Here is a 12328-nt window from a genome sequence, read left to right on the forward strand (position 1 = left end):
ACGCTCACTGTAAACGGAGCAAAACATATGAGTTTTAAATTGGAAACCTCACCCTACGACATTAAATATTGATAGGACTCTAGGCCCTGTCATAATTGACACGTGACTGTATTTGTTTTCTCCTCTTTAAAAGAGTTTGCTAGTTATAACAGGTAAAATAGCAATACAATGTCAGTAATGATCTTTATTCTTGTCCTATAAGCTGTCCCTGCCAATGCTGAGACCAAACCTGCGCCCTCGTAAACAAGACACTGATAAAGCGCTGTGTATAAACGATATATCTTTTATTCAACCAAAGATGCTTTGCACTAGTTACGGGCTACTTGGTTGAAAGAACATTACACACGGGGTACAGCAGTGGAAAAAGTTGAGAACCACTGTTCTATTGCATACTTTATAAATTAATTTTAAGGACAGCGTTTTATTTTGGAGGCAAAATTGCCTAACTTCCGGACTTGGTGTGTCTGTCGTGTTCTGGCTTGATGCTGACTGTGAGGCAGAATGCAGCCAGTGGTTGTAGGCCCTCCTCCCGTACCCCCATCCCATCAGCTGGGTTTGACCTCAAGCGGGCAGTCGTTGCAGGAGGAAAATTAACCCGCGTTAATCTAAGCCAGTGCACGATTCTCGACAGCACAAGATGCCCATCACAGTAACAAATCAGCTCTGTTTCATTCTGAATGAATGCAGCTTTGTTTGAGAATTGCTGAGACAATGTCCAACCCTCAGGGTGCTTGGGTCTGACCGCCCTGAAGCATGCTCTAAGATTATTGCCTAACATGAGACTTTTAGTTAACTATGACCGAGACCAGAACTACTCCTTTCTTTCACTAAAATTGCAGTTCTTTACTTCAAACTAAATCCCAAATTATCATTTGAATTGTTTAAATCAGAATCCAGACATAATCTGGAGACACACTGACACATCTTTTCTTGATGGTTTGTTTACATGGCTCCAGGGGTTGAGAATTGTAAAAATCTCCCCAAGGCCCAGTTTGATCCACTACTTCATCAAAGAAGTGTATGAGAGGGCATATGCTAATGTGTCACACTTAAAGTACCAACAGCGCATGGAGACAATTATCCAGAAATTTCTAAATCATCCTGGAGGTGGGAGTCAAGATGTTCAAGAAACGATCAACTGCTTGAATGTGTTTGCATATCTCCTTAAAGACAGTAACGATCTAGGTAATTTGTTGAGAATTTGTTATCAATACCCCCGTTGCTCGAGGCAATTAAGTTTCACTGCCTCGGAGGGAATCAGCTTCATGGTAAATGCATTGTTATGCTACTTTAGGTCTCCTGAGCCAATGTGCCGGCACCATAAGATCTTTTGTTTAACCAGAGGAAAATGGGATTTCTATCAGGGAGACCACTAAGAAATCAGCTGCAATACCCAAGTTGCAACAACACAGAATGTGCAAGATAGTTGAGCCTGGCCACACTTTGTTTGAATGGAGCAACAACTCGCTTAGCTAGTTGAACAGGATGATGAAACACAGTTGGAAACAAGCTACCAAAACTCAATAGTCTACATAATTTCTCTTTATTGTTGTGTATAAATGTAGGTAGGTACACATCAAGTGGTTTTGATTTTCAGTCAAAACGCTTAACCTACTAGTCCTACTGTCACAATGTTACCCATACAGATCTTTATAAAGGTGTGTCAGTGATTATAGGATTAGTTGGTAGTTTCCTCAATAGAAGGCTGTGACACCGCTTGTTTGGATTGTTATCTTAAGCGAAGGCAATCTTTTTTTAATAACCTGGGAATAGCTTGTAAATGTAGCTTTGCCCTAACCTTTAATTGATTTACATTTTAGAAAAACAGAGCTGCTATATAACATGTTAGGGCAAGTTCCTGATACTGCATCACATTGTTTGATCCATTGTGGCAACAGTGGCTGCGTTATCACTAAACAACAACAACATTCCCATATCTAGAAAACCCAAATAGTTCACCCCTCTTTAGTATTTAACTGCATTCCTCATCCTGGTGGCTATCGAGCACCCCTCAAGTGTCAAGAGTATGTGGATCCTAGTTTGGACACCGCATTAGCCGACAAGCTGAAATGATCCCAGAAAAGCTATAATCATGACTTTAAAAAGTATATAGCTGCAACTAAAAAGATACATACACATAAAATGGCCATGGGTGACTATGTCTAAACAGCAGAGTTCTCTGTTTACATTTTACAATTGATACAAGGTGTTGTCAGGTTTAGTAAAAACAGCCGACACCAGTATTCAATAAACAAAGGTGGAGCCCAGCGGCCCACTATTACAACAAAGTTGGGAACAAAGGTGTAATTACTCCTGTAAAACCTGACTGATCCCTTGCAGTGTGTTATGAGCTGATATTGACTTAAGCACAATAATTTATGTTTTTATTGGCAGATTTGCAATGTAGTCCTTAAAATACAGGTAAGAGTTTGAGGTCATTTTTGGAGACAGTGTTGCTGTTTCACAATTTGTCCAGGAGAGAGCACTCTGTACTCATTACAACACGATACATTGAACACGTATAAATTATTAAAAAATAACATGTCACAAGTCTTGAGAGAGTTTAGGGAACTTAAGCTTAACATGTTCGCATTGACCATGGGTTTACGTGAAAAAATAATGAAGACCAATACATTCTTTACTGTCTTCTTTACTCCCAACTATGCATATTTAAAATAGCCGTAACAGCAAAAGCATCATAATGCTGTGAAGTAAAAAATGAAGATACATGTTTGAGATCACAATACGGCTCAGATACACACTGTAAAACCATTTCACAACAGCAGAACGGAACAACGGAACAAAAACTACACTTCCCAGGGTGCATCGCGCGCATCTTAGTTGAAAGGTCGAAGACGTAAAACGCATGCTTCCTGACCGGGAAAAACAACAACAAACCATAGAATTAGCCAAACGTTTACATTGCGTTCACATTTATTATTTATTCTGTGTTGGTATCGTCGCTCGTTGTCGGCAAACATGTCTGGAAAGGCCAAAGATATCCTGAAGCTGGATCTGTATGGTTTACTCGACGTTGGAAACACTGCTACATCGAAAGAGGTGTGTAAATGAGCTAGCTAATAAGCTAGTTAGCTCGATATACAGTCGTTATTTTACAGGCGCATGGCGGACTGGAGGAGGCTGTTTAAGCAGACAGTCCCTCGGACTTTTGGCTTAGTTAACGTTAAAGGTCACAGCACTTGTGTTTTCACCAGGAGAGACTGTGTGACGTGTTTGCCTGCCAGCAGGAGGTTGTATTAGCTTGCTATCATGGAGCATGCAGCAGTTTGTGTGTGTTTGCGTGCTTGTGTGTGTCGTGCATGTTAACTAGACAGGAGTATTTTTCTGTTAGGAGAAATACTAGCAAATGAAAACGAGGACGGAAATGCTCGGTCCAGTAAATGAGACGCATGCAGCAAAAGACATAAAGACGGGCTTATGGCTGAATCGCAGAGCTGTAATACACCAAAAGGCCACACGGGGGCGGTCACGCATCAGTCTTTTGCGAGAATGACGTGAAATGCATTTGGTGATCGTAAATATATATTCGAAGGCTGCAAAAAAAAAATAATCTTCAAGTACCCTGACAGTTATTTCCCCCAATAAATAGGTTTGGTTTATAAAATCTTAATTTAGGTACAAAATGGCAGTGACAATGTAGCTGGTTTTTGGTGACACCGTAGTCCACAACCCAAAAATATTCAATTTACAATAATGTTATACAGCAGTGAACGATCATAATGTAGAAGCCAGAAAAATGGACTGTTTGGCTTTTCTCTTTGATTGTCACAATGTTTAACAATTATTTTCCTATTTATCAACCAATCGATTATTAGACTAATTATGTCAGTGCTTAACAAATTAGCAAAAGTATGGATGCTAAATTAAATTTATGTTTTTTTAGTATATTCTTTATCTAAAACTAAACAAACATATCTGATCACAAATATATCTGATGAGGCCTGAAAAATGCTGTCATACAAATTGACAAGCTATCTCTACAAATCAGTTATGCTCACCTCTGCACAGGACAAACGTCTTTTTTTTCCCTGCATGTCTTTTGAACTCATCAACTACTCTGTATTTCTTTTCCCAGTCCAGAGTGGTTTACCATAATATCCTGAATACTGCCTCTTCCCCACGACCCCCTCTCATCACAGTTTCCAGCATCGAGAATCCACAAGCCCAATGGGAAATAAAAATTACAGCCAAAATGAGGGAAGAATGTAATTTCTTAATTGGATTTCAAAGTCCTGTCCTCCCTGGAGTATTATCCTGGAGGAAGTTAGCGGTTATGGCTTGGGTACAATTGAGACTCCAACATGCAGAAAGCTGGTTCTGTGAGGTCTGTTGATGTTCGAGAGCGAGTGTGTGTGTGTGTGTGTGTGTGTTGTTTGCATGGAGTCAAGTCATCAAGTGTGTGAAGACAGATGCCATCAGATGAACTACTTATCCCAGCTATTTTACCCGCTGTTCCACCGCTATCGGGCATGTTGTTTAGGAGAAGAAGCGCATCCCACAGCCTGTTTATGTGGGCTCAGCCACAGCTTGTAAAACATTGTCTTGACGTAGGAGATTTACGTTCTGCATATCCTCCTGGTTCTATTTAGCATCCCTTTCTCTTATCACTGCTGTTGACCTTCTTATGAGTTTGGCTGGCTGATGCATGCTGGAGGAACTGGCATGTCAGTCTATGATTTAATGACTATGGATGACTGGGGTTCACTTTATCCGTGTGCTGCGGGAAGCTGATGCTGAAGGCTATCCACCGCTTAAAGAGTCATTCTCATGCATATCCGCTGGACTTGAGTAATGATTGCTAAGTGTGTGTACCTACCACAGATTGCTTGGTGAGACGATGGTAACAGCCAAGACCACACAAAATGCATTGTGGTTTGTTCAGCTACTTACATTGTTGTGTACCTGACGTGGTATGGTACATTACATACCGTATTTACTCCATACCTGAATGTCTTCTTTGAGTGTCTGCTTGGTCAGGGTAGGTAAAGTGTGTTTACTATTGCATCCTGGGGCGCCTGGAATTGACGGATATTTCAGGTCTTTTAACATCAGAAAGAGGCGCCAAGCCGACTCACGTTCAATGCATTAATCTGTGTTGCACAGTGCTACAGTTATTATATCAGACAAACCGTTATGCGATTCAAACAAAAAACAGAATCACCAAAGTGTCAATTTGGTTGAATTCATGGGAATGGTAATGCACACGGGTCTAGTCTTGAATCAAGATGTGAAGAATAACTGTTGAAGTGAACAAGGGGTCTTATTGAATGAATGCAGAGTTTGACTGGAGGTTTGTTTCATCAGGTTCACAAACACATGGAAAGCCCATCACAGTGTCTCACTGTTTCTCTCTTTATTACATCCAATTGTTCTTATTACTTGCGGTCACATCATCTTTGCCCTGTCTTCACTCCTCCTCTTCCTTTTCCCTGCAGTGCCTATTATTATTTTCTTCCAGCTGATAATGTCCCGTAAATAGCAGAGCATTGTAATTAAGGAGGATGGGCCCATGGCAGATCAGGCAGCTAATCAGCCACACAGACGAGAGGCTGTGCTGAGGCTGCACTGGGCCCAGTTTGTCAACTATAATTGGCACTAAAGATTGGCGTAATGAGGACAAGATGTGGGCATGCAGTTACGACTGTGGCAGGCAGGGATCAAGCGGGTACAGAGAGTCTGTTTTTCACTGGTCACGAAGCATTAGGCTACTGTAAGCCTGCTGCTGCATGATCAGTCTTTCCTTGATTTCTTGGCTCCTCCTGTGAACTGAAGCGTGGGAAATAGTTGACATTTCTGCAATTCGGTTTGTTTGGACTGCAGTCAAGAAAAAAGGCATGTGACAGTCTTGAATAATTTGAATTGAAAGAGATGGATGACATAACATAATCAAATATGCATATATCTGCTCATATTAGGGGACAGTGGGCAGCATCTAGGTTCAGCCTAGGCGTTCCTATGGTTTTTCCTTTACATGGTCTTACTCTTAATTGATTTAGGAACCCCTTTGGGAACCCTAAAGCTCATGGTGAACTGCACAAAGATAATAACGACAGTAATTGTCGAGTCCTGTAGGAAGGTGCCACTCAATCTGAGCGCTCTTATCCACACATGTGCTAACCTCTTCAAAAGTTGGCCCGCTTTTGCTTCTAGTTTGTAGGACCAAAGGGCTCCAGGGTCTTCCAGCATCAATTAAGGCTAGCGTGTTACTGCATTGATGGAAGTAATCATGTATTATTTAACAAAACGACACTGGAGGCGCGGGAGAAACAAGGCACATCGGGAAGGATGCGTGAGGGAGAGAAACGGAAAAGAAAGGTGGAGGAGATGGAGCGAAAAGAAGGTTGGATAATTAACTGGAATGAAGAAAAGTATTAACTAGATCTTCAACTGAACTGAACTCGGCGAGACAAAGGTGATGACGTGCAACCTCGCTGCTCTCCACCAGAACAACATCCATGATGACAGGTTGAACTTGTCAAACAGCACAGCTGGCTAGACTTTTGTCCCGACCATGTCAAACATCTGCCGTGTTTCCAGCAGATGTGGAGATGTGTTTATCTTATCAGCTGGCTTTAGGTGATGATGAACATGAGAAGTAGAGTTTGTGTGAACTCAGGACACAGCATCAGCTCTTAAAGGACTAGAGCAGCGATTCTGCCTTCTTTATTACTGCATTACAGTAAGCACCTTGCAACTTTCACTATTCTTGTGGAAGGTAATGTAGTCCATACGTTTTGTATCAATTTTCACTTTAACTGCATTACAACACCGACACAAAAATAATGCAGAGTTGTCCACTGTGGTGGATTTTTATTATAATTTAACACATGCAAGTTTATGAAATTGCTGCTTGGAGGGTTAGTAAATAAAACCATGCCTGAACTCTGAACTAAAACCGTTTAACACACTGGTATAGATCCTTTAAAGCAGACTCTCTTTTACTGTGCGTTGTGAAAGCACAAACCAATCCATTACTCCCAATGCAATGGCTTTCATATGTCTTTTTTTTTACCCGTTGCTTGATCTTGGTCCCAGAGAGGAACTGCCTTTCTTTCAACTGGAAACCTGTACACGCCTGGATGAAGATGCATTCAAACCTCAGCTTGAGTTATCATTTCCTTTCTTGTACCTACCTCACCAAAAGTCTTTGGAGAAATTTGGACAAAGCCACAAGAGTATGATGGCGAACACATAGAAAAGAAAAGGGAAAAGGAGACATGGAGGCTAGAATAGGGAAGTAAGCGTAGGCCAACAGTAAGCATACTCTACGTGTTTGGCCCCGGTCCACAGCCCCATGTGTCAGTTTCGATCTGTAGGGAGGCTCTTTGTGCCAAGCAGCAAGACAAACAATCTCACAATGATTTTCAGTCTCTCAAAGCCCTCTGAATGAACCAAGTCCCCATTTACTGGAACTGCAACAATAAGAACAACTTGATGTTGACCATGAGAAAGAAGAAAGGACGTGTGACATTAAGGCGCTATCTGAGGCTTCACGTCTGAGCTCTTGTTCCTGGACAATAGACAACCAGCCTAATGCGCTTAAGTTGACTAAGTTGTCTTGGAGACTCATTGGAGTTGCTAAAAATGGAAAAATATTCACAACGTCGGCATGGCTGGTTAAGACTGGTGAAAAAGTGTATATCAGTGTGTGTGTGCTTGGATGTATAGTGGATGTTTACGCCAAGTGTTTAGCCTGCAATGCATATGAGCGTGTGTTTTTGAGGTTGTCTCCTCGGAAAGTTTCCCTTCTTTCTCCAGAAGAGCAGAGATCTAATGAAAGCCACCTTGTCATTAACTGATCCCTAGAAGGACCAATGAATGGTTAACATTCCAAGCAGTGACCTAGAGTTAAAAAATCAGCTATAACTAAAACCTCATATGACATTACAATACTCAAAAGTATTGTTTAATCTTTCCACTTTGGTTTTCTGAACGCCCCCCAAAAGTTTTGGCTCCCTGCCTAAAATATTAATGGCAGCCTTCTCAGATGTGTTATGGACAATGGCACTCTGTTTGTGCATGTTGTTTTAACATTTTTTGAGTTTGACTAAAGGTGGACTCATACTAGGCCGCAACTTGGGACACATTCATCTTGCACACTGGCGATGGGCCTGAGAATAGTTAAGAATTCTTGTGCGGGATAATTCACTGTGGAGTTTGTGCCGAAGTGGTTTGAGTCCATTAACAACATGTCAAAAGGACATGAAGCAGAGGATCAACTCAGGTGTTGATTTGATCCCCATAATACAATCCATTAAAAAAAATAAAAATAAGAATGTAAATGCAGACCACATTTCACTCCCACTGTTTTGTTCATGTCACTCTTACATTTATGGCATTATTCCAATGGGACCATTGTTTCTTTGGTTTCCTGGACCAAGGACGAGGATAAAGATAATTGGTATTGAGAGTAAGAATTTAACTTTCACATGGCCAAACTTTGTGCTTAAGTGGATGATTCGTTCACTTTGTTCCTAATCAACATTTTCCACTCCCCATAACTCTGGGGGTTCTTCTGTTTTTCTCCTAGATCAAGAAAGCTTATAGACAGAAGGCCTTGACATGCCATCCAGACAAGAACCCAGACAACCCAAAAGCAGGTGAGCGATCCTCTTTGTGTGCTTATCTGTGTTTGTCCATCTTCACCGTCTCTCCATTCTGAGCCACTGACCTCTCTCAGTCTCCTAGTAGAACTGGAGCAAGATGTGTTATTTCTTCATGCAATTTCTGAATTGTTTTCTGACGTACTCGCGTTAATCGCCTGACTGAGAGAAACTCAATCTCCAAAACCATAAATGAACGCTCGAGAGTAGCGCTGTCAGCAAGTTGTGCCCTGCCAGACGGCCGAGCCACAGAACTTTGTAAGACGTCTAACCAGCGCCCGTCTCTCCCGCTGGCTTTCTAGCCAGACAGGACCGGCCAAACACCAACAGCACCACCATCACCACCAGCCTTTCCACACCCCCACAGTCGTTGGCTTGAGTCCTTCTGCGGCCTGTCGCCAATCAGCATGTCAACAATTAGAGCAGGAAATCCCAATGTCGCTTTTTTTTGTTGGGAGGGTTAAATAAAATAAAAAAAGGCACCTTGGACAAAGACTGGCCTTGAGGCGTGTTTTCAAGTGCGGTTTGTGTGGTTTCTGGAGAGTTCAGACAATTCCTGATTATGTCAAGAAAAAAAAACTGGGAAATTGGTTTGGTTTGGTGGGTAGAGAGGGATAATGCAAAGGCAGGGGGTCGGTTTCCCTGAAATGGAAAAGACGTGGTTTGGAGGGCCTCAACACTTGAACCCGCACATGGACAGACTCTTTCTCTATCGCACGAGAGCGGAGCAAGTCTCGGGATTTGCTGCTCCTCAGGGGATGGTTGTATGCATGTTAGAGGTGACTTGGGGGTCATGATTCCTCATTGACTGAAGTACCCCCCTCCCCTCTTCTCCCAGTATTTCCTCACTTTCCTCAACCACCCATGTTGTGACACTTTGAGCTGCCTCGTGGGCATGGCAGGTCCCCCCCAGTTTCATTTCATTCCAGCCCATTATATGCGTGAAGGTAACCTGACTGCCTCCACTGGCAGCACGATCTCCAGAGCCTCCTGTTAGTGAGCACTGCCGGTCCCCACAGGGAGAAACAGTATCGGCCCGTTAGGCCTCACATCAGTGAATGATTAAGCTTGTCTAGAATAATGCAGTAGTGTGGCGTTGTTTGATGGAGACTGTGTGTGTGTGTGCGTGTGTGAGTGTGAGAGAGAGAGAGTTATGCGTGGGCATTGCGGCAGTGTCTCTAATGGAAGATAAATGGAGAGGCTAAAGGTCTGTGTTGGAATGTAGTCTGTGTCATTGAAGATAACAGTCTTCGTGACACTCATGTCACCTTTTTAAAGCATAAAAGGTCTCCGTTTTGATTCAGGCCCGCGTCCAAGCTTCTGCTTGAAGATATCATGCTGAGCACATAGTTCCTTTTTTTGGCATAAGTCCCCTCTAGATGCAATGTTCTCCTCCCTTTCTTGACGCCACGTCACTTTCTTTTTATCTCTGGTGTATAACAATTGAGAGTTAATTGTAGCCACTCAAATCCATGTGTAAAAAAATGGTTCCTGATGCAAAAAGAAAAAGTGTTTTCTACTTGAGGGTTTTCATTGTTTTGGCTTTTCTCGTCCCTTTTCTTTCTAGTGGAGCTCTTCTACCAGTTGTCCCAGGCTCTTGAGGTGTTAACTGATGCCGCTGCCAAGGTAAGGCCACAGATGCCTCTCACCAAGTCTTAACTGCTGATACACACTCACACAGACATGATTCATCCTGGTGTCTAATACTGTTTTCAGGCTGCTTATGACAAGATCTGCGCTGCCAAGAAACAAGCAGCAGAACGAACCAGGAAGTTAGATGATAAGAGGAAGAAAGTTAAGCTCGGTGAGTGTCTTTGGTACAACACCTCAAAGCTCTTGATTTTCTGTTTTTATTATACAGCAATTTTTCTATTGGGATTGTAAAAGGTCATATTAAACAATTTTGTTGTCATACATATTCCAGGTTTAACTGGCTAGTATATTTTGACGTATTTTGACGGCATAGATTATCAAGCAGGAAATTAAACAAGAGCAGCTTAAAAAAATAAAAAAATAAAAAATTAGTTTTGCACAGTTTTGTCTGTTATCACAGTTTGCGTGCATGTGTGTTGCTCTGACAGACTTGGAGGCCAGAGAGCAACAAGCAGAAGCTCAGAGCCAGGATGAGGTGCAAATCACAAGAACACTTGAAGAAGAGGTAAGAGAATTTATAGAAACCATATGCGAGATGATTACACAGCAAACATTGCCCGGGGCGGACGTTGAAAGTTCAAAATAAATACTGTATGTCACTGTACGACAGGCCTGTAGCAGTTTACTGGGAAGAAGGTAGTCCAGTGCATCCAGGAAACTCTGAAGTGCACCCAGGTGTTTCTATTCTGTTTTTTGTCAAATACTCCCTTCTGATTTACTTGAAATCATTCAAAGACTTGGGCCAGGAACAAAGGCTGTGTCTGAGAGAGGCTATTTCTTCACTGCCATATCTCAATTATCAGTAAACCCATTAGGTGATATTGCATGACTTTGTGCACTTTGTCTAGAAAGCCAATGCTAAATAAAAATGGTGTAAACGCTTCCAAGGTGAGTCATGGCCTGTGCTTAATGTGCTAATAAATGCATATAAATATGTGGCCACGTGCCTCGGGGTGAGGAGGTAACCACTAGGTGGCACTGTTCCATTTTATTTCCCATCTCAAGGGGTTATTGCCTTAACTGAAGAAATAAGATTGTCTGCACTCTCTCCTAGAAACAAAATAGCAGACTTAGAATGTGAGACTCATATCGGTGATGAATTACATCAGTGATCAACGAAGAAGAAAGATTCATAATTTGCTGTGTTTTGAATATGTCTGTTTGAGCACTTTACAGTATTGCGTGTGTCTGTTTCTACCAGATAGCCCGTTTGAGAGAGGAGGGATCCCGGCAGCTTGAGGAGGAACAGAGGCTCATCAGAGAGCAGATCCAGAGAGAGAGAGAAGCACAGCAGCAGCAAACGAGAGACGGACGTATGTACACTTCCAAGATTTAACCAAGCTCAGTCTGCGTCAGGCCTGTTCACCAAACCAGTTCAGCGCAGTCCTGTTCTGCTTGGATAAATCCAGTTAGATCCAGTGAAGTCCTCTAACAATCCCGAAAACCTCAGCGGAGTGAAACTCTGTTTCCCAACCGTCATACTGTCAGTCAAACCACAGCAGTCACTCGGTTCCCTGTTGTTTGCCAAATATTGTTCACATAAAAAACCCAATAAAAATAAGTGAATGTATTTTTGAATTTTTGTTTTGCGCTCGATGAAGTCTATTTTAGTTTCTTGGCAGTACGGAAAGTGACATGGTAACAGAGCAATGCCAAGCACCACACATACACACACATACACACACACACACACACACACACACACACACACACACACACACACACACACACACACACACACACACACACAGAGTTTTCCATCAAACTTTTAACCGCCTGATAATACTTTTGCTTTAAAGCTACAGCGTCTCCATTTCGGTCACATGAAAAAAGTAAGAGACTTGTAAAAGAAGGCTATGGAAGTGTGTGTATTTAGGGGAAGTACTGATTCTTGGCCCTGGACTTGGATCCATTTTTGTGGCTGGACAATTACTCATGCATAGTCAGCACGTCTTTTAAGTCTCCTCCATTTGCACGCAGTCAGGCCTCCGCAGCCCTCCGCTCGATCAGTGCTCTGTCTGTTCTCGAGAGGCACTCGGTGGATCATCAGA

General features: G+C 42.3%; 1 protein-coding gene across 2 annotated transcripts in view; it reads left to right on the forward strand.

Moving 5' to 3' along the window:
- Positions 1–2860: 2860 nt before the first annotated feature.
- dnajc17 (DnaJ (Hsp40) homolog, subfamily C, member 17) overlaps positions 2861–12328 on the forward strand; it is a 29900-nt gene continuing 20432 nt past the window's right edge. For both annotated transcript variants that reach the window (XM_068580948.1, XM_068580947.1), the window contains exons 1-6: positions 2861–3060; positions 8552–8621; positions 10192–10250; positions 10341–10428; positions 10706–10782; positions 11479–11590. In XM_068580948.1, coding sequence (XP_068437049.1) covers positions 2980–3060; positions 8552–8621; positions 10192–10250; positions 10341–10428; positions 10706–10782; positions 11479–11590 — 487 coding nt within the window. In that variant the 5' untranslated portion in view covers positions 2861–2979. The remainder of the gene's footprint in view (positions 3061–8551; positions 8622–10191; positions 10251–10340; positions 10429–10705; positions 10783–11478; positions 11591–12328) is intronic.

The sequence above is a fragment of the Clinocottus analis genome, unplaced genomic scaffold (genome assembly GCF_023055335.1).
Source record: "Clinocottus analis isolate CAN_PGR_092001 unplaced genomic scaffold, fCliAna1.0.p SCAF_17, whole genome shotgun sequence".
Lineage (NCBI taxonomy): Eukaryota > Metazoa > Chordata > Actinopteri > Perciformes > Cottidae > Clinocottus > Clinocottus analis.